Source organism: Bombus vancouverensis, unplaced genomic scaffold (genome assembly GCF_051014615.1).
Source record: "Bombus vancouverensis nearcticus unplaced genomic scaffold, iyBomVanc1_principal scaffold0076, whole genome shotgun sequence".
Taxonomy (NCBI): Eukaryota; Metazoa; Arthropoda; class Insecta; order Hymenoptera; family Apidae; genus Bombus; species Bombus vancouverensis.
The window spans coordinates 160,513-183,593 of record NW_027468967.1 but is presented as its reverse complement, the minus strand read 5'-3'; the positions used below and the strand labels follow the sequence as shown (position 1 = coordinate 183,593).

General features: G+C 38.3%; 2 protein-coding genes, 1 long non-coding RNA gene and 1 pseudogene across 7 annotated transcripts; 2 read left to right on the top strand and 2 right to left on the bottom strand.

Moving 5' to 3' along the window:
- Positions 1–28: 28 nt before the first annotated feature.
- On the bottom strand, positions 29–2,088 carry LOC143305037 (uncharacterized). The gene is made up of 3 exons (XM_076627611.1): positions 768–2,088; positions 623–694; positions 29–544 (listed from the first exon to the last, which is right to left on the bottom strand). Exons 2-3 carry the CDS (start codon positions 668–670, stop codon positions 131–133), a joined length of 462 nt encoding a protein of 153 aa, XP_076483726.1. The 5' UTR covers positions 671–694; positions 768–2,088; the 3' UTR covers positions 29–130.
- A 12,826-nt stretch (positions 2,089–14,914) lies between these two features.
- LOC143305030 (uncharacterized) lies at positions 14,915–15,418 on the top strand. Its single transcript, XM_076627582.1, has one exon. It carries the CDS (start codon positions 14,915–14,917, stop codon positions 15,416–15,418), a length of 504 nt encoding a protein of 167 aa, XP_076483697.1.
- Positions 15,419–16,204: 786 nt separating this feature from the next.
- LOC143305035 (uncharacterized) lies at positions 16,205–22,640 on the top strand. Of its 5 annotated transcripts, XR_013061710.1 has the most exons (6): positions 16,211–16,343; positions 17,134–17,192; positions 17,597–17,732; positions 17,873–17,921; positions 18,316–18,433; positions 18,546–22,640. It is a non-coding gene; the product is annotated as an uncharacterized LOC143305035 (long non-coding RNA). The 5 variants fall into 5 exon arrangements; XR_013061712.1 differs by having other exon boundaries at positions 16,205–16,343; positions 17,134–17,268; positions 17,873–18,433; XR_013061711.1 differs by lacking the exon at positions 17,873–17,921.
- Positions 20,814–21,793, bottom strand: LOC143305029 (uncharacterized; annotated as a pseudogene).
- Positions 22,641–23,081: the final 441 nt, after the last annotated feature.

The following is a 23,081-nucleotide window of genomic DNA, read 5'->3' as shown; positions in this document are numbered from 1 at the left end:
CCGACATATATATATATATATATATATATATATATATATATATATATATATATTGAACACAAAACAAAATACATCTAAAAATTAATAATAATAAGGAACATCAAGCAGCGAACCAACGAAATTGAAGCAGCTATACTAAATCAAAATCGTAGCAAGGAGCTCCGGGACAAAGTTCGCTGAACTCACGCATACACCAATAACGCACAACAGGGGAAATTCCCTTTCTCCCAGAAGCATGGTGACGAAGATGTGCCTCCAAAACCTCTTCGGGAATTTCATTTGCAAAACGAACTTTCACACAACGATCGGTATCAACGATTTCAACCAGAGGGGGTTCCCACTCCAATACGACGGTCTCTGCATCGAAGAAACTCTCATCAAAAGTAACCAAATCGTCAAAGCTCAATTTCGACACGGCCTCAGCACCAATGTTGAATAGTTCCTCCAACCACTCTGATACTTGTGGTTTATCACAGGGCCGCATGCGTTTGTTGGGTCTTCCCGAGTCGCCCATGGGTTCTTCGGAATCCCTCTTTCGCTTGCGCTGAAAACAACACAGTATATTTTAAATAAAACGAAACAGGACGAATCAAGCGGACTAAAAACAATACTAAATACGTACCAGGGAAGTCTGGATAGGAACCTCTGATGAAAATGACTCCGCAAACATTGTTCGAACGTCGATCACCGAAGCCTAGGGAAATAACAAAAAGGAAAAACGATCAAAATCACAAAAACAACCATAATATGCAAATATCTAAACTTACGCAAAACAACTCGAAGGAGGAGGTCCTTGTTATGGGAGAGCAGCGGAGTTGCGCGTGTTGCCCGAGCAAACACTGAAATGATAATGATGCTGCAGCCACCAGCCCTTCCACGCGCCGAAGAAACACCGGTAATTCCCACGGTACAGCACGTGGAAGTCTCTCGCGGAAAGGACTAGATCAGCGTGGAATGCTTCAAATCTTCTAGACGCTAGCTCAGCAGAAACACAGGACCGAAAAAAACTAAGTCGAAATACGGAATTTACATTTTGTCACGTACGATTCCAAGAAACCCAAACTGCAACATCCCGATTCCCACGGAAGCGTACCCCCAGCGGACCACCACCCCGTGGGGGATGGCATTATAAATAAGCGAAGCAACTTAGAGCAGTGTCCATTCTTCTTGTGTTCATTATAATTTGCGTTCATTCGTATTTTTGCTCATTAATATTCTGGTGAACATTCTTATTACGGCTCATTATTTTCGTTCATTCTTCTTGCGTTCATTTTATAATTTGTGTTCATTGTTATTACGGATCATTCGTATTACGTTCTTCATTGCGCTCATCATTGCGTTTAGAAATTTTGTATAATATTTTGCGTTTCGGGGTCTTTAGTTTTTCGGTAAAGAAAAGAGAGTCGCGATTAAGTAAAAGAAAATTTTATCTTTGAAGTCCTCATTTCATCGCTTAGACAAAACGCGCATTGTAATTGCGGTATTAATCCAGTTAGTAAATTGTTCAGTCTGTATTAAAATAGATAAATAAAGTAAGAGTTGATAGTAAACTATATTCGAGTTCAAATAATAAACCCAACAAAAACTTCGACGACCACCGGAGCAGCTGAGGTAATGGCACCAGACAGCACCTACTCCTCAAGGTAAGAAAATTAATTTTGAAAATTTCCTTCTTCTCTGAAAATCTCGTTGCCTACGAGAATCGAATTAGAATTTCCTATCATCGATCTCGTTTTATTCTCGTGAACGGTTTTGAAGATAGAATCATTGTTTAAACTTTAAACAAAGGAGTTGTCCGCTGTGTCGGCTTGTGCGAACGGTGTTTTCAGCTACTCAAACATCCACTGATCTTCGCATTCCTCCTCCCATTGTTGGTAAAATATTACCCGTCTTTGGGCAAGGCTTGCGAAATCACACAAGTCCCGCACAGAAAGGACTATTAAATACATCGTCAATCGAAAATTAAGAACAATACCGGCATTGCTATTAACCGGATATTCTTGCCATCATTGCATGCGATTGTAAGAGAGAAATAACAGAACAATTTCCCTTCGAAAATTTAATCAAAGGATCGTTCGCTGCGTTGGCTTGTGCAAATTCGATTATCGAAAACACCCATCGATCTTCGCATTCCTCCTCCCACTGTTGGTAAAATATTACCCGTCTTTGGGCAAGGCTTGCGAAATCACACGAGTCCCACACAGAGAGGATCGTTAGAATCATCCTCGATTATTAAACTCAAAAGGCAAGAAAATCGTGGTAACAGAATCCATCGTAGTAAATGAATTGAGTTTCGGTTCTAACGGCAAATTACTACAGCGAAATTAAAAGAGAAGAAGAAGTCAAACGTAAAAATAAATTTATATAAAACAACGAAAATCTCACATTCCTATCCAATCCAGCAACGCTAAAATATATATATCCAGTTAATAAAATATATATATGTATATATATATGTATATATATATATATTAGTAGATATATATATATATATATATATATATATATATATATATATATACCTACGTCCAAATAAAAATCCGTTCAACGAGGAAAAATATTTATTGTACCCAGCTTTAATCCTCTCCCGTGCCAGTATCCCTGCGCATAGCAGGTTAGCCGAAAAGTGGAATTCGTTTATCAGTTGCATCAAGCGTCAGTCAACGCTACCCATTAAACGTAAAAGAAAATAATCAAAATAAAATATTTTGAAATAGTCCTTAGACTATTTCTGGTGGCAGCAACTACCGTATTAATTAGAAATCTAAATCAGTATTAAATACACAATAACATCATTTCAATTTATTTCCCTTCCGATTAAATTCAAACTCAAACACAAAAAAAAAAAAATTTTTTCAGTAAAATTTAAACTTAAGATTTGATCGATTTAAACAAATAGATACGTAACATTAGAGTAGTTAAATTTCTGGTGGCAGCGGTGGGATCCGCTTCACGGAGGATTAAAGTTGGTTTAAACAGTTCGATACGCTCCATAGAAGATTAAAGTTGTCACGCTTGTCAATAAAATATATATTTAAGAAACAATGGCGACTGTAGTGGAATCGTTGGACGAAGAAATGGTTTTGACATTGTCAGAAAAGCTTAAAGCATGGGATGCGAACTTTCGCGATGTGAGTGCAAAACTCGCCGAACTAAAAAGCGGCTTATTCGAACTTAAAACAGGAACCTAAAACACCCGTATCGCCGCCGACAACGCAACAAGAAACGGTCCAGACGAGTGGACATACCCAGCCAATTAAGCTAAAAGACGCGATCGAATCGGTGCCAGTGTTTGACGGATATCGACCATCGGTATTCCACTTTTTAAGAGCTTGTGAAATATGATTCCCAGATATCAAGAACCTCAATTAGTAAAATTGTTAGTAAATAAGCTTCGTGGAAACGCGTTCCTCGCCATCGAAGACACGGAATTAATGAGTTTAAACGATTTCGGAAGCAAATTAAAGGATCTATTCGGCCCAAAGAAATCTCTTAACGAATATAAAGGGGAATTAGGAACGATATTTCAACGACCCGGGGAAGACATATTAGATTATATGGATCGCGTTAGAAATCTTAGATTGGCAATAATGGATGGAGAAAGAGGCGACTACGGCATCATATCCCCCGATATCCAAGATACTATAGATTGGGAAACGAGAGAAGCTTTCGTTAAAGGACTTCCGAACGAGGTATATGTACGAGTAAAAATAGCAGGGTACCATACTTTAGAAGATGCATATCGTCAAGCCGTCAAAGCAACGCACGAATTGAGACAAATAACCGACGGAACGCGACCCCATCGACCGACACCCTCGAACTATTACAGACGCGACAACGCACGTCCTTCGAACACTAACAACAATATCAGAAACAACCGCCAAGATCGAAGATCGGTACCTCCATCGCAGAATTTTTCGAATACTACTGTAATATCGTGATGTAATATGTTCACAAAGAGTGGACAATAGAGATGTTAATCAGACAGAAAAGACGATTGTGGCTTAACTTGAACTATTCATACCAAACGTACAGAAAACAGCGCAATCCACACTCTATCGGCAACGCCACTCGCAACCTCCGTCTCCGCTCGACTCGCACTCGGCTCCTCCGCTCGCACTCTGTTTCTCAACTCGCACTCTGTTTCTCGACTGACTGTTGTCGCATTCTATTGCCCTTTTCCTAGGCCCACCGCACACGTGTTCTGCAGACGCTCGTGGCCAGGGTCACGTAGGTCTTTTCCACGAAACTATGCACTTGAAAAGACCGATGACACATTGATGGGCCCGACGGCGCCTCGGCTCTCGCGACACTGTTCATAGTTCGTCCGATATTTCCCAGGCCTTTCGTCCACGATACTACACTACTAGACAAAATATCACGTGTAATTATTGTAAAAAACCCGGGCATTTAGTGAAGGACTGTTACAAATTTAAAGCCCGAGTAGATGCCGGATTAATCGTACCCTATGCTTCGAGACCATCGGGAAACGAAACACGTCCTTCGGGAGAATGGGGCGAGCCACGAAGGAACGATACGCCGAATCGCCCAAGAGTACAGGCGGCAACCAGGCGACCGGCGCCGACGGCAACAAACAGAACAAGAGCAGCCACCCCCGCGAGATCAACTCCACCACCCATAACAAGAGACAGAGCGAACGCAACGCCGACCATAAGATCGAACGAACAACCACTAAATACTGTGGGGGAGTCATCCCACAACCAAACAAGGTCACAGACAGAGAATCCAGAATCTCAAGACAAAAGGGAAAGAGTGAAGCACAAGCAACCGGCGAAGGAAAATCATCAGGAGTTGAATTCAGATTCGGAAGGCGACCTCTCCGAATTATTTCAGTAAAATTTAACGATTCCCCAACGACCCCAACTGCACGAATAGTTTCCCCAAATCTAAAAACTAAGACGAGTTTATTATTAGACTCTGGATCGGAAATCAATATTATCAAGAAACCTGCTTTACCCGACTCAGCCATCATCGACGAAAAGGAATCAATCGAAGTGCGAGGAATTACGGCAACGAGCCTGGTCTCCCTAGGGCAGACGGTAATACAGGTTGCGGGCCATCCGGTTATTTTTCATGTAGTCGATGATTCATTGCTAATCGATCAAGACGGAATCCTAGGATCCGAATTTTTTGCAGGTTGTAAAGCTCGTTTAGATTATGAGGAAAAACACATCAAATGGGGAAATATTTATATTCCCTTCGATACTAAAGAAAAAATAATTATACCGAAGCGAAGTTCAGTAACGTGTTCAATTAATATCGCTAATCCAGAGATAAAAGAGGGATTTATTCCAAGAATCGAGCCGAGCAAAGGAATCTATTTTGGAAATGCAGTTGTGAGGAATCATAAAGGAAAAGGCTATATAAGAGTAATAAATACTACTTCAAGAGATTACGAATTTACAACACCGACGATGGTAATTAAAGAATTTGAAAATCCCTCCTCGCTTCCTAGGACAGCGTGTAATACAGTTCTAAAATCGAAGGAAAGTAGATACGAAAAAATAAATGAGTTACTACGACTCGAACACTTGAACGAAGAAGAAAAGGAAAATGTTAAAAGGTTGATTCGTAATAATCAAGATAGATTTCATATTCCAGGAGATACATTGGAAGCAACTGAAGTTCTAGAACATAGAATAATTACAACGGATAATATACCAATTAATACTAAACAGTATCGATATCCACCAATACATCGAGAAGAGATAAATCGACAGATTCAAGAATTACTAGATACGGACGTAGTGGAACCATCAATATCTCCATATAACTCCCCGTTATGGATTGTGCCCAAAAAACCCAATTCGCAAGGAAATAAACGCTGGAGATTAGTTATCGATTATAGAAAATTGAACGATAAAACGATTGGCGATGCCTTCCCACTACCCAACATTACAGAAATATTGGATCAATTAGGAAGTGCAAAATATTTTTCCACGTTTGACTTAGCATCAGGCTTTCACCAGATCCGTATGTCACAGGAGGATGCCCACAAAACGGCATTTTCGACACCCTTTGGATTAAAAAATGCCCCAGCAACATTTCAACGTTTGATGAACTCAGTATTATCTGGTCTGCAAGGAATAGAACTATTCGTCTATCTGGATGACATAGTGATTTATTCCAGGTCTCTCCAAGAACACGAAATTAAATTTAATAAATTAATGGAAAGACTGAGGAAAGCTAAATTACGATTACAACCTGATAAGTGCGAATTTTTACGACACGAGGTGAGTTATTTAGGACATATAATTAGTGAGGATGTCGTGAAACCCGACCCAAAGAAAGTCGAAGCCGTATCAAAATTTCCACGACCAAAGAAGGCGAAAAATATCAAACAATTTCTGGGACTAGCAGGATATTACAGAAGATTTATACCCGATTTCTCCGAGGTCGCGAAACCATTGACACAACTATTAAAGAAAGACACTCCCTTTAAATGGACAGAAAATCAAGAAAATGCATTTAATAATTTAAAGACAGCGTTAATGACGAAACCCATTCTACAATATCCAGACTTTTCTAAACCCTTTAACCTTACCACAGACGCATCAGGATATGCAATAAGCGGTGTACTGAGTCAAGGGCCAATCGGAAAGGATTTGCCGATTGCGTATGCCTCAAGATTATTAAATTCCGCCGAACAAAACTACTCTACCATAGAAAAGGAGTGTCTGGCAATTGTTTACAGCGCAATGCACTTCCGACCGTATCTTTACGGAAGAAAGTTTACCATCGTAACCGATCATAAACCTTTAGTGTGGATGCATTCTATCAAAGATCCTACTTCCAGAATTTGGAAATGGAATTTAAAATTATCGGACTTTGAATTTGATATTGTATACAAAGAAGGCAGGGCGAACGCAAACGCAGACGCATTATCTAGGAACCCTCCGGAAGTTTGTTTACCAATCAGAAAGAGAGAGGAAGTCTCACCGATTCGCTATCCTGTCTCAAAAAGATTCGAAATAGATACGTCAATGGAAGACTCTCCCCCATATTCGAAGCTAAACCACGCGTCTTGCCTCAATCCACTGATCTTACAAAACAAGGAAAAATTTCTACTCGAAAGCATCTTACACTGGAAGAAACACCCGTAAAATATTTTGACGAAGCGCTAACCGAGTTCGATGTAAACACAAATAGAGAAATAACTGATCAAGGAAAAAGGCGCATGGACACAACAAGCGAAGAAGAACCCTCCGCCGTAATTCCAGAACTAACTCCACAACGAGAAAAGGATACGCATGTCTCAAAAAGATTTAAGCTGGATACGTCAACCGAAGATTCTCCCATATTCGAAGCTAAACCACACGTCTTGCCTCAATCCAGTGATTCTAAAAATCAAGGAAAGGGTTTTACCCGAAAACATTTTACAATAGAAGAAACCCCTATAAAATATTTAGACCAAGCATTAGCAGAAACCGATGTAAGTACAGATAGAGAAATAACCAATCGAGAAAAAGAAGACACGGATACAACAAGCGAAAAAGAGACCTCCACTGTAATTCCAGAACTAATTCAACAACGAGAAAAGGACACGAGACCTACGATAATTGCGGAACTAAAAATTTCAGAAACCCGAGACTCAATTGCAAGAGTAAATGACCATAAAGTAGTATTTATAGATATACATGGCAATCCGATAGATAAAGGAGCCTTAGAAATGAAGGAAACGGGAAAATTGCCTCGTTATGAAGATTTAATGTTAGAAAAAGCAAGATTGAATTACGATTCTGGAAAATACATTGTATCCCTGCCGATAAAGGAAAATAGAAATATTCCAATAACACCAGAAAATTTATTAAACTCGCTAAGATCTCTATTAGACGTAGTAAATGAAAAACAGTTAACTTCGTTTAGCATTAGCAAAGGAAACTTGGAGGAAATACCCTGGCGATATACAATCAGGAACTTAAAGGAAATGTTTATGGAAAAAACCTTAACCATCACCATTTGCACTGGGGAAGTAATTACACCACCTGTGGAAGCGCGGAACAACATAATACGAGAAAAACATGAATCAAGCGTAGCAGGACACAAAGGAATAACAAAAACTTATCAAAGAATACGACAACATTACTATTGGGAAAATATGAAAAAGGAAATTCAAGATTACATAAGAACATGTAAGGAATGTCAATTGAAGAAACTCACAAGAATAAAAGCAAAGCAACCAATGGTACTTACAGACACACCAGGTAAAGCGTTCGACAAGGTTAGTATGGATATTGTAGGTCCATTACCAAAAACGCAAAAGGGAAATGAATATATATTAACTATCCAAGACTTATTAACAAAATGCTCAATCGGGATTCCACTAGGAGGAATCTCTTCAGCCGAGATAGCGGACGCTTTTGTAAAGCGATTTATATGTCGTTTCGGGTCACCGAGAGCTATTCTCACTGATCAAGGAACGAACTTTACATCCTCACTAATGAAGAAAGTAGCAAAGAGATTCCGCATCAAACAATATACCACGACGGCATATCATCCACAAAGTAACGGTTCAATCGAAAGATCTCACCACGTGCTGATAGAATATCTCAAATCATACATTGAAAATTCCAAAAATTGGGACGAATGGGTAGAATTAGCTATGTTTTCCGATAATACCTCTGTACACGAAGGAATGAAATTCTCCCCGCACGAATTAGTTTTTGGACATCTAGCCAGAGAACCTACTGGTGAAGTAATAATCGAAGAGAACATGGAACCAACTTACGCAGAATATCTCGAAGATCTGTTCGATAAAATTAACACCGTACAACGAATGGCAAGAGAAAATTTGATAAAATCCAAACTAAGATCAAAAGAATATTACGACCGACGAATCAACCCCCAAGATTTTAAAATAGGAGATTCGATATATTTACTAAAAGAACCCAGTAAAGGAAAATTCTCCGATCAATATACTGGACCATACAAAGTGCTAGAAATCTTGCAGAACCAAAACGTCAAGATCGAAGTAAAAGGGATTCCGCGAACGGTGCATTTAAACAAGTTAAAACTAGCGTATAATCGAAATAAGCAATGAATAAAGCGATTTCAGTGGGCAACGTAGTGCGGTAGTATATGTTATAGTGCTGTTCGTCGAATAATACAGATATCGAACACCTAAAAGGAAAAAGGAAAATTATTATACGTGTTTCAATTATTGCTTAAATATAAAACGTGTTAACTCAATGAACAATTAACTAGTGAAAGTGAAAGTTACCTTGTGAACAAGTGATCAACATACAAGAAAGTGTACGTGCAAGTATAGGTTATGGATCGTTGTTCGTGGAGCATAATGTATGACAGCTACCTAAAATAAGTGAATAAATTAGTTTCAACTGTCTCAGTGCAAAATACAAGGTTACTAAGTGTTATAACTATATTGTGGATGAATGAAAAGGGGGTGTGACACTGTTCGTCGAATAATACAGATAGCGAAAACCTAAAAGAAAAAGAAAAAGGAAAATTATCATGTGTACTCCAATTATTGTTTGAATATACAACGTGTTGATTCAATAAAAATTAAAAGAGTGAAAGTGAAAGTTACCTTGTGAACAAATAATCATCATACAAGAAGGTTTACGTGCAAAATAGGTTATGGATCTCTGTTTGCGGAACATCATGTACCAGCTGAAAATAAATGAACAAATTAACTTCAATTGCCTTAATGCAAAATACAACAGTACTAAATGTTATAACAATACTGTGGAAGCATGGCACTGTTCGTCGAACAACACAGATAGTGGAAACCTGAAAACAAAAGAAGTTTATTACGAGTGCTCCAATTACTGTTTGAATGTGAAACGTGTTAGTTCGACGAATAACTAAAACAGTGAAAGTGCAACTTACCCCGTGAACAATTAATCACCATACAAGGAAGCGTACATGCATGAATTTCGCAGATTAACAAGAAGAAATAAAATAGCTGATAAGTGTAGAAAGTGGTTAGAAAATAATTAAGATAGATTAATTGAAAGTAAAAGGATATTTTATTATGTATTAATCTACGTAGTATTAAATCAAATAAATTAAACAGTACCTTTATAGCCACAGATATAAGACGATTGAAGGCAACCGTAGTAAGTATCCAAGGCATATCGAAGAATTGGACGACGTTGTGGGAATGATCCAGGTAAGTGACGCAGCATCAAATAAGTAGAATCTAAAGAATTACAGACAATGTTAATCTAACAAATAAATTTTAATCACTAATAAGGAACTGTTCCATTACATAAAATAATAACAAATAGCAAGTACATGCAATAATAAATTAATAGGGAAAATAAGGAAAGGTCAATAAACACATAAATGGGTTAGAAATTAACCAAGATGGACTAACTGAATATTGGCGACAAGACATGATTGAACTCAGTGCAAAGGAATAAAGTTATGCCACACGAAATAACTGTGTTATAATAATATAATAACGCAATACACAAAACAATATTACAGAACACTACCAAATAAAATTATAGTGATTAACAATTAATTAGTTATTTCAACAACACGTCACTGTTAACATTAAACCAACGCCATACCAAAGAGACACGCGAGCGACCATGTTGAAAAATTTGTCGCGCGCACATACAAATAACAGCTAATGCAATGTAATACGGCATCGTAATAGCAATGTTAGGTACTAATAAAAAAAAAGAAAAAAAACACAAGAAAAAGGGAGAGAGTTAAGGAATAAATAACAACTAATATAATTATAACATATTATATATATTATATTATATACAAAGATACAGTATTCATACAAGGGAACAGATCCAAAAGAAAATTATATAAATGATATATATATATATATATATTAACTATTTTTATATGTGTGTACAGAACTGATGGCGAACTCATCAACCATTCTCTGAACGACGGACGGAAGAACATGAATAGCAATCCGCACGGAGGAACTGTAAAGTATTGGTACGCCACCCACGAAACCAAGTACTGATGCTATCCACCTGTAAACAAACAACATTCATAACTATGCATATAATTTTCACTTATGTTCACCAATATATATATACACGTATGTTGTAAAATAGGTGATATTTATGACATTCACTTTCATTGATAATGCAAGTGACTCATAAAATTGAGTCGTCGTATTTACCATTGCACGCACATATATATATATTCAAAGACAAGCTATATTTGTAATATCTATTCCTATTGATAATATATACTTATATATTCATAACAATAAAACAAATCTCATCTATACTACTTACCAATACGTATGCATATATGTATATAATTATAACTCAAGTAGCATTCATGATATTTATTTTTACCGATAACACGTACATAAAACCTAAAATAAAACAAGGTTTTAACAATAAAAAAAAATAATAATAATACATATAAATATAAACATTTTCTTTCTATATATATATATGTCGGGTTTACATTAGAATTAGGGTTAGGGGTGTGAAACAAATCTTCGTTTGGGTTACACGTTGTCGTTATGCAATAGAGAAGACATTGACTAGTGCAAATACGATTATTATAGAACCGGACAAGTAACCGTGGTAGTTAGGTACTCGAGAAACTAATGACAATGATCCTAGGTTCAATAACGAATCCGCGGTCGACGGGATGATAGATGAACGTACTCACAAAATCTAAGTCGGACGCGTAATATTCACTGGTCGTAAAGAGTTACTCCTTTCATCAATGAGATCGCGAGCGAGAATGCCTTTCCCGTCCCGATGATGCCACAGAGGAAAACTATAATGGGGTGTGTCTAAGGATACGAGATCATCGGATTCGTCGAGAAAAGCCTTCGTTCAGAAAGTAAGGGAAATTGACGTTGCTGCTAATTGGTCAATCTCCATATCGGTGGTTAGAAAAAGATGCTAGCCGCCCTCGAGGGAAAGTTGCTAGTGGGAGACGCCGCTCGTTGAAAAATATGTCTCCCCTATCGTCCCGTAGTTGGGACAAAGACTGTTTGTCTGTTTGAAGGACTTTAGTTAACTAAACCTTAAGATTTATAACGGGCCCTCGGGCTAGCCGAACATGTACTGCGGAGACGCATCGACATCTGGCAATCATCTTACTCGAAGAATAGGGTCTGCGTGTGGCGAGCCACGGGACATAAACCGTTGGAATGTTTACTGTCGCGTGTCGCCACGAATATTTCTTTTAAGGAGAGCCATAGAATTACTCCATACCTTTGTTAGACTAAGCGTTCATCCCGTAACCGCGGCTACGTTCGGCGACTGACTGTCACTTCGAGTCCAAGCTCATTATCACAACTCTCGAACAATTACAATCGGATTGAATAACTACAATTGTTCAATTACAGCTATAGTAGACTCTAGGTTACAATGTTGCGGGATTATCCGAAATTCCAAAAACTCCGGTGTTCTTTCATCTCCGACATACTTGTCACCTAAGTGTCGGAAGTAGTCTTCCCACATTTGCGTCGTGATTTTGTGTCGCGGCGGTGCGTATACTGCTGGCAACTGCAGTTTGTTGGTGTTAGTCTGTACGGTAACGGTGGTTGCTTGTATATGTTCCGTACTGACCTGGCTGTGTAGGTGATGTTTAATGTCGTTTTTTATTACTACTGCCGTCCCTCCGTGTGCTTTCCCTGAGGGATGCTTGGTGTCGTACATGGTGTAGTGTGGTATTTTTATGTAGCTTTTTATTGTGAGGTGTGTTTCTGAGACGAGTAGTATATCGATGTTATTGCTGTGCAGGAATGTTTTAGTTTCTAGGGCCCTTTGTTGTAGGCCGTTAGAGTTCCAGGCTGCTATTTTAAGCGTGTCCATTTTTATTTTTTGCTCACCATGTTAGTAACTAATTGTAACATGACTGTTATCTGCTGTGTTTGCTGTCTGAGGAGTTCGTTTTGGTCGTTTATCATTTTTGTGAGTATTTCGGTGTTTTTTATGGAATGTTTTATTAGCTCTTTGATTTCTGTAGCGTCGTTGCTGTGGTTGTTCTGTTCTTGATTATCTGAGGATGACGACCGGTTGACTACTTGCGCGTAGCTTCGGTTTCTAACGGTGTTGGTGTTGGTGTGGTTATTGTTCATTACGTACTGTGTATTTGGTGTTGGCATAGATTTCGCGTTGTCCTCTTGCGTGTGGAGATTGTTGTGTGTCCTGTTTCGAATCGGCGGGAAAAGCTTGCTTTGTAGTTGTTTTCTGACTACGCAGCCTTTGTAGCTGGCTGGGTGATTTCCATCGCAATTGTGACATTTTACGTCGTTTATTTTTCCCGAGTGTGGGCAGTTCACTGTTAGGTGCTTCCCTGCGCATTGGACGCACACCGGGTTTCTGTTGCAGTAGTTTTTTGTGTGTCCGTATTGTTGACACCGCATGCATTGTGGTATGTCTTTTTTGTGTCTAGGTGGCTCGACTGTGAATATTGTGTTTGAGATTTTTTTAATTTCAAATATCTCTTTGTTGTTGCTTTTCGGTTCTAGATCTATTATGAATAGGGGTAGTGGTTGCTTAGTGTCAAATCTGGTTATGTTGTTGTTCGTTCTTACCTGGTGTCCGATCTTGGCCAATTCCTCGCATATTTTGTTTGTATTTGTTTTAGGGTGTAGACCTCTGATTACTGCTTTGTAGCTCTTGTGCTATGAAACGTGACGATTAAGTTAAATGATGGAAAAGGCGAGTAATGAATCGGTTTTCTATATTCATGTAAAATTAATCTCATATATGTACGTGCATTCCGCTGTTTAGGGTGATCTACTTTCGTTCGTGTAAAGTGGTTCACTCGCGTTTCATCTTATTTTGGCTCCAAGAATCAGCTCTCAAAAACTTTTTACATCTGCAGCCAACCTGTATAGCATTAATAAAACTGTAACACTCTGTCCTAAGAGAATGGTTGCGTTACGATCTATAGTTGCTTTAAAACTTTTGTTCCCTATGATGGGTACTATACGATGCGATAGAAAAATTTGATCTTGAATTTTAAGATGCAAACAAACTTTCCACGGACTTGTTTTTACAAATCGCCATCGGTCCAATGATGGTATTGCATTATAATGGTTTTTACACTTACTTTTTTTCTATCCTTTACATATAAGAAAAATTATTAAAACTATTCGCAAGAATTGCAGTGGTGTATCTAAAATGGCATGAACAAATCCGATGGTCCCGTGCGCTAGACACACCCATCGCTAGCTTTCCTCCGACATAGCATCGTCACCGTACCTTACTTCTCCTAAGGCCTCAGGAGGGTCAAGTCAGCAACTTCTTCTACAGACGCTGGTGTCACGTAAACTTAGGGGTTGGTTGATGAAATAAAAATAGCTGAGTCGTACCACAACTATTGTCTTTATTTCACAGCACAAGGTTACACAGATTGGAGAGATGCTCACTGTCCGATGGTTTTGTCTATTTCTCCCCTAGGTGTTCTCGTCTCATTACGGAGAAAAGCTCGGTGTGGGTGTGCCCTTTTTAATTAACAACGCGGATTCGCTGTTCGCACCTTCCGTTAGGAAAAGTGAGGGTAACGATCCACGATGCCAATTGGTTATAGGTCATGTTAATAATATTGTTTATGGGAAAAATCAGCTTTTTCGTTAGTCAAGTATTGGGGTTTTCCCATTAGGTAACTACCTGCTTTCCCCGTAATTAGTAAGGACGTATAACAACCTAAGGGCTGTTTCAAGGACCATCCATAAACAGATAACACAAAAATAATAAACTAAAAGTTTAAGTTTATGGTGGATCCCTGGGGTAATTGAGGGTACGCTGTGGCCTTTGATATAAATTGACGTTACACTCGCTACGCATCTTGCACAGATCTTGGACCCGGCCACGGTCGAGGTCGCGGCTCCAGTCAGGATGGCGGAGCTGCGTGTGGTCGGGTTTGACGTGTCCGTAGATAAGGAAGAGCTGCGGGTCGCCCTGGCGCTGGCCGCGGGATGTGGTATTGTGGAGGTCAAGTCGGGGAGATCAGCACCTCCAGAAGCGGCCTTAGCTTGGCCTGGGTGCGTTGCCCATTGGCCGGAGCGTGCAAGCTTTCCCAGGCAAGAATGATCGCCCTGGGCTGGTCCACTGGAAGAGACGAAGCCATCGGGATGAGGCCCTTGCAGTGCTTCAAATGTTTGGAGCTTGGACATGTCAGGGCGACGTGCGTGCCCACGGTGAATCGGTCACACCTGTGTTACAAGTGTGGCGAATCCGGCCACCGTGCCAGAGGCTGCTCTTCCTCGACACACAAGTGCCCCTTGTGTGAATCTCTAGGTGCACCTGCTGCCCACCGTATGGGCGGGGCGGCGTGCAGACCCCCCAAGACAAGGAAGAACGGGCGAGAACTCGCCGGGGCTGTAAGGCAGGGTGACAACGCGGCTAGCCAGCATCTAGTCGGAGGAAGCACTGCCAAAGCGGTAGATGGCTGGGAGGAGGCTATGGATTTAGTACAATAAGTTCTACCGCATCCTCCAGACAAATTTAGGCCGATCGAGGCGGTCCGCGAGGATTTCCCTTAAAAAAAAAAAGGAAAGATAATTGCAATTAGTTGCAAAATTTTGATTTATTTTTCATTTCTCATGGCTGATTTCTATTAATGCTTAATATTCTTGTTACAATATAATAATGTATTATATTATGTTAATTATTATTTATTATTTTATCGTTAGTTCATCAACCATGAATAGTTAATGATTTAATAGTTAATTGTAACTAGTTGCAAAGTTTTAATTTATGGTTTGTTTCTCCTGGTTAATTTCTATTAATTTCTAATATCCCTGTTACCATATAATAATGATGTATTATATTGTACTAATTATTATTTATTTTTTCCTCGTTACTATCTTCCATTTGTAATATCATCTTATTAAATATTTATTTCTTCATCGAAAATATAACTTATTTTGCAACGTATAAAAGTTACTACATGCACGTGTTGATCAGCATTACTTTCAAAATGGCCGCTAGAAAATGTCCTTAGTATATAGTGACTTTTATTATTACCGAATTAATTATTTATCTGTTAATTAATTGTAACTTTATTTTAGTAGATGACGTATAATTGAAGTGGGAATAATATTATTTTGTATTTATTTTAGTGTATATAATCATTGTATGTATTTATTGTATGTATGTATTGTATGTAAAAGTTACTTCGCGCTCGTGTCACGACCGGCATACTTCAAATCCGATGGACTGACGATAGAGATAAAGATGTGGCGGCACTCGGCGACAATGTATATCGCTGAAGTGCCTAATGAACCATCAACATCCCAACGGTCCTTCCACCGAAGGGTCTAGAAGAAAGAGCACGTGGCAACGATCGCGGACGCCTAGCAAATGCATGGACGGCGGGGATGTTGAGGAGGGATCCGATCGAAAGTAAAATCATAAGAGTCAGTCTTAGAAAGTCACGCCTAGAGTTCGGAAGTTGATTGTAAAGTGTATTGTTGTTAGAAAAAAATAAAGTTTTCTTTTTTTATTTTTCACCTCAAATTTCTTTTTTCTATTTTGTTATTTTACGTGACACTCGTGACGATCAGCATTACTTCCAAAATGGCCGCTTTGAATATTTCCAGTGTGTTGTAGTTTTTCATTCAATGCAGGAATGATTATTTATCTGTTACATATTTTTAACTCTATTTTAGTGGAATTGAAAATTGAAATGACAATAATATTGTTTTTGTGTTCATTATAATATGTGTATATACTGTGTGTTATTTTAATGTAATAGCATGTGGATTGTATTGCTGTTGACATCTATAAATTATTATTAGCACTGCTTCACTGCTTGGTTATGAGTGTTTTATATTTATATAGCTTTTGTTTAATTGGTTTAATTCAATATGTGCATAGTGTATTGTGTCACCAATCACTATTGTGTAGTATAACCTTATTTCTTTACACCAGATTTAATATTATATTATAATAGGTCAATACAATATAATAATCCCTTATTTTAATCTTGTTGTCGTTGATATTCTGTTAACCTGTCTCGATTAATTTCTAACCTATTTCTATATTTATTGGCTGTTTCTATTTCCTTCTTATTAGTTTGTCGTTACTTCGTACTTGTGATTTGCTGTTATTTCATAATTGTATGGTATAATTTTTGGAGCTAATCCATATATTATTAGATAGAGCTTGTTAATTGAATTATTGTTATTTATAGGTTCTCCAATTCTATTTTTTTTTCTGAACACTGCGTCACTTGCTTGGAACATCTATACGGTACGTGTTTTGCATTGTCTGGTTCTTCGTTACACTCTCAACACTTATTATAAGTACATTTATTTATCCTACAGCTGTAAGTATTAAAATTGCCATTTAATTTGTTTAATTTAATATGTTTACAGTGTATTGTGTCAACGACTACTATTGTGTATTATAATATTCTATATATCAAATTTAGTATAATAATATTATATAGGTTAATGTAATATATTATCCTCTTATTTCAGTCGTTTATGCTGTTGATATTAGGTTAACCTATCTTGATTTATTTCTAACCTCTTTCTATACTTATTGGCCAATTTTGTTTTCTTATTAATTGGTTGTTACTACATAATACAGTTTGAAGCTAGTCCATATCTTATTAGTTAAAACTTTGTTCACTACATTATTACTGCTTATAGGTTTTCCAACTTTATTCTTCAAGTCTATACGCTGTGTCGCTCACATAGGATATTTACACAGTGCATGTTTGGCATCATCTGGTTCTTCGTTACATTGTCAACACTTATTATGACTACTTTTATTTATGTTAGATCTGTAAGTATAAAAAAAAAATGCCATATTTCGTAAGTATCCGCATAGTAAAATAGTTTGTCCTTTTTCTTGTTTGCAAAGACTATTGCGTCGACGTTGAGTTATTTTGTTATAATGTCACTAATTTCTTCTTGGTTTTTCAGTTTCCTATTGCCTTCTTTACTGTTCCAATAGTATCTACTTCAATACTCCGTACGTATTCACTTAAACTTGGTAGTATGCTTCTCATAACTGTGTCGGCTTTTGTGTATACCTTTTCGATGTGAGTAGTGAATTTCCTACTAATATCAATTTCTATTCCAAAGTATTTTATAACATTCTCTTTTTTATTTATTTTTTTTTCATTTATTTTCTCAGGTTATAACTGTCAATCTTAATATTTATTACCTTCGGTATTCTCGTACCTGTAAGTAAAGTGGTTTCAGTCTTTTTTCATTGGCCAACTGTAAGTCTGTTGTCGAACATCAATTATTGACTGTTATCATTGCTTCTTTTAGTTTAACTTTAAAAGTGTTATCAATATTTAACATTTTTTCTCTTTTTTTTATATTAAGGCAATTGAGGTTAATCTATCCATTTGTTTCAGCTGAGCGTCGTATACTATGTTCTACAAAAATGGACCCATAACCAACCCCTGTGGAATTCTTGCATATACATTTCTTTCTACAATAATTAATTGTGTACAAGCCTCTTTGATTTATAAGGTACTTTTCTCTTTTTAATCTCTTCCAATATCTTTGTTTATTTTATTGAATTAACGCATTTTATATTGAAATAGCGGCCAGAATACATAGTAATTTCCATTTTTTCTTTTAGGTTTCCGCTATCTTCATTATTCGACAAGCAGCGTTATACTATATACTACCATACTACGTTGCTTCCTGAAATCGTTCTGGCTATTGTCTCAGTTATGTTCTAGTTTTAAATTGTTCAAGTGTATTGCACGCGGAATCCCCTTCACTTCAATCTTGACGTTTTGATTCTGCAAAATTTCTAACACTTTATGCGGTCCTGTATATTGATCAGAAAATTTTCCTTTGCTAGGTTCCTTTAGTAGATATACCAGATCTCCTATTTTGAAATTTTGCGGGTTGATTCGTCTGTCGTAATATTCCTTTGATTTTAACTTGGATTTCATCAAATTTTCTCTTGGCATTGGCCCTTGGCACGGTGTTGATTTTATTGAACAGGTCTCTGAGATATTCCGCATTTGTTGGTTCTATATCCTCTTCGATTATCATTTCACCAGTGGGTTCTCTGGTCAAGTGCTCAAAAACTAATTCGTGCGGGGAGAATTTCGTTCCTTCGTGTACAGAGGTATTATAAGAAAACATGGCTAATTCCACCCATTTGTCTCAGTTTCTTGAATTTTCGATGTATAACTTGAGATATTCGGTTAACACGTGGTGAGATCTTTCAATTGAACCGTTGCTTTGTGAATGGTATGCCGACGTGGTGTAATTGTTTGATGCGAAATCTCTTTGCTACTTTCTTCATTAGCGAAGATGTAAAGTTCGGTCCCTGGTCGGTAAGAATGGCTCTCGGTGATCCGAATTGGCAAATGAATCGTTTTACGAAAACGTCCGCTATCTCAGCTGAAGAGATCCCTTCCATCGGAATCCCGATCGAATACTTTGTCAATAAATTTTGAATAGTTAATATATATTCATTTCCCTTTTGTGTCTTTGGCAATGAACCGATGATATCCGTACTAATTTTGTCGAAAGCTTTACCTGGTGTGTCTGTGAGCACCATCGGTTGCTTCGTCTTTATTCTTGTTAGTTTCTTTAACTGGCATTCTCTACAGGTTCTTACATATTCTTGAATCTCTTTCTTCATGTTTTCCCAGTAATAGTGTCCCGCTACGTATGATTCGTGTTTCTCTCGTATTATGTTGCTTCGCGCTTCCACTGGTGGGGTGATTACTTCCCCAGTGCAGATGATGATAGTTATGGTTTTTTTCCATAAATACTTCCTTCAATTTCCTGATTGTGTGTTGCCAGGGTATTTCTTCCATATTTCCTTTGCTAATGCTAAAGGACATTAATTGTTTTTCGTTTACTACGTCCAGTAAGGATCTCAATGAATTTAATAAATTTTCTGGCATTATAGGAATATTTCGGTCTTCCTTTACGAGTAGGGGTACGATGTATTTTCCGGATTCTTGATTCAATCTTGCTCTTCCCAACATTAGATCTTCATAATGCGGCAGTTTCCCTGCTTCCTTCATTTTTAAAGCTCCTTTATCTATCGGAGCGCCCTGTATATCGACGAATATCACTTTATGATCATTCACTCTCGTAACTGAATCTCGTGTTTCCGAAATTTTTAGTTCTGCAAGTATCATAGATCTCGCGTCTTCTCCTCGTTGCCGTGTTGGTTCAGAGTCTGCCGTAGAAGGCTCTTCTTCACTTGTTGTTCCTATGTACTCTATTTCTTGATCGGCTACTTCCTTGCCTGTGTTTACATCGATTTCGATAATGCTTGGTCAAAATATTTTACGGATGTTTCTTCTATGGTGAGATGCTTTCGAGTAAAGGCTTTTCCTTGTTTTCTCGGATCATAGAACTGAGGCAAGACGCGTGGTTTAGCTTCAAATATGGGAGAGTCCTCGGTTGAGGTATCCAATTAAAATCTATTTAAATGTGGATATCGATCTGGCGAGTCTTCTTCTCGCTTCCTGATTGGCAGGCACACCCCTGGGTTTCTAGACGATGCATCTGCGTTTGCATTTCTTCGTCCTTCTTTGTATTGGATATCGAACTCGAAGTCTGATAATTTCAGTTTCCATTTCCAAATTCTCGACGTGGGATCCTTAATAGAATTCATCCATACTAACGATTTGTGGTCTGTTACTATAGTAAATTTCGTACCATACAGGTATGGTCTGAAATGCATCGCGCAGTAGACGATTGCTAGACATTCTTTTTCTATGGTAGAATAGTTTTGTTTTGCGGGGTTTAGTAGTCTAGAGGCATACGCGAATGGCTAGTCCTTCCCAATCGGTTCCTGACTCAATACTCCGCCTATTGCGTATCCTGATGCGTTTGTCGTGAGCTTGAAGGGTTTGGAAAAATCTGGATATTAGTCCGACTCTTGGTGATTCTTGGTCGATACTCCTTGTATTTTCTTTTCTTTTTGGTCTTGAAATTTTTTATCCTCTGCTTGTTTCTTCGCGTGGCTGCAGGATGGGTTTCCCATAGTATTTGATGGTTGTTTCTTTGGTTCTACAGCCAGCATTGCATTCATTCTGTTCCTCGCTGTAGGTACTGGTCTTCTTGTCGCCGCCTGCACTCTTGGGCGATTCGGAGCATGGTTCCTTTGAGGCTCGCCCCGTTCTCCCGAAGGACGTTTCCCGATTGTCCCGATGCATAGGGTACGATTATCCCCAGCGTCTACTTGGGCTTTGAATTTGTAACAATCTTTTACTAAATGCCCAGGTTTTTTGCAATAGTTATAGGTTATCGTATTTTGTCTCGGAGCGTTTGGGTGATTCTGCGATGGCGGTACAAATCTTCGATCCTGGTGGTTGTTCCCGATGTTGTTATTATTGTTCAGGAGACGAGCGTTGTTACGGTTGTAACTGTTCGGGGGTGTCGGACGTTGGTATCGCGTTCTGTTGTTTTCTCGTTTAAATTCTTGTGTTGCTTTCACGGCTTGGCGGTACGCGCCGTCTAGGGATTGGTATCCTGCTACTTTTACTCGCAAACACATCTCATTTGGGAACCCCTTAACAAAATCCTACCTTGTGTCCCAATCTATCGTATCTTGGACATCTTGGGATATCTCGCATCTTTCCCCATCCATTATCGCCAGCCTGAGATCTCTGACGCGGTCCATATAATCTAATATATCTTTTCCCCAGTCGTTGAAACACTGTTGCTAATTTACCTATATATTTGTTAACAGTTTTTCCTGGACCGATCATATCTTTTAATTTATTCCCGAAATCGTTTAGACTTCCTACCTCGCTGTCTTCTACGGCGAGAAACGCGTGTCCGCGAAGCTTATTCATTAATAATTCTACCAACTGAGGCTCTTGATGCCTTGGAACCATATTTCGCGCTCACTCGCACTCCCTTAAAAATTTGAATACAGACGGTCGGTGTCCGTCGAACACTGGTACCGACTCGATCGCGCCTTTAACTTAATCGGTCAATCTCGTCTCTCGCGGTGTTATCGGCGATAATGCAGGTATCTCGGTTTCGTTTGTTGCCCTACTTGTACGCACGTCTTCTTCTAATTTAGCAAGTCTTAGGTTTATGTCGGTTAACACGCGAAAATTTTCATCCTATGTTTTCAATTTTTCTGACAATGTCAAGAGCGTATTCTCATTCACTGAGTCTCGTGCGGTCGCCATATTTTCTATTTATATTTTGTCGATAACCGTAAGAACTTTAAAAATATGGAGCGTATCCCACCGCTGGCACCAAAAAATTTTATATTGTTACGTTCTCAATGATTTGAAATCTAGATTCGAAATTTCCGATTGATACGGTAGTTGCTGCCACCAGAAATAGTCTAAGGACTATTTCAAAATATTTTTTTCTTTTCTTTTGTATTGTTATTATTAAGGGTGCTGATGTAACTTGCGGCTAGTAGGAGTTAACGGAATTGGCTCGCCAGAAGCGCAGCGCAATCTCGAGTTAATCTAAGCGTCGCAATCTGTAACAATTCGAATGAAATCTCAGACATGTTTCGCCTACTCGAAGCGCAGTCCTGCCTGAAGGATTCCAAATCGTTGTATTCTCTTGATCTTTATTCAATAACTTATATGCATATGGATAGCGTTAACTAGCGTTGACGTAACTGGCAAATAAGTTCCACGTTTCGGCTAACCTGCTATGTGCAGGAGTACCGGCACGGAGAGGATTAAAGTTGTTGAAATAAATAATCGTTTTCGATATACAAGGTTTATTTGATTCGAATGACTTATATTAATAATATGCTAAAGATTTGTTCGAATATTATCTGAATACAGACTTTATTTCTATGGCGAGTGTGGTACAACCGCAGATTTATCGGAGGGAAGGATATAAAATTAAAGCTCCTACCACGACTGTAGGTGTATGGTGGATCGCTCTTGGATATTTAATTCGTTGGTTGCTGGTATCTTGACAACTTATTTCGGCACAACGGTCGCCGCGATTAACACTTATAAAATTTTTACAAACTCGATTTCGACTAAGACCAACTGGTTGATTAGTAATTGGCAATTGATCGACGGGTTGATGGTATAACTCTTCGATTGACAAAATGACAACTCTAAACTCGACTCTGAATGAACTTCTTCAATTATACAATGACTTTAATTATACAAATGTAAAACTTGATTTGATTGTAAAGAAACAC

Excerpts from the sequence above, each read along its gene's own strand:
- LOC143305037 (XM_076627611.1), bottom strand. The coding sequence starts at position 670 with ATGTTTGCGGAGTCATTTTCATCAGAGGTTCCTATCCAGACTTCCCTG. Across the intron at positions 545-622 it reads TTCCTATCCAGACTTCCCTG|CGCAAGCGAAAGAGGGATTC; the intron begins GTACGTATTTAG and ends TGTTGTTTTCAG.
- LOC143305030 (XM_076627582.1), top strand. The coding sequence starts at position 14,915 with ATGTGGTATTGTGGAGGTCAAGTCGGGGAGATCAGCACCTCCAGAAGC.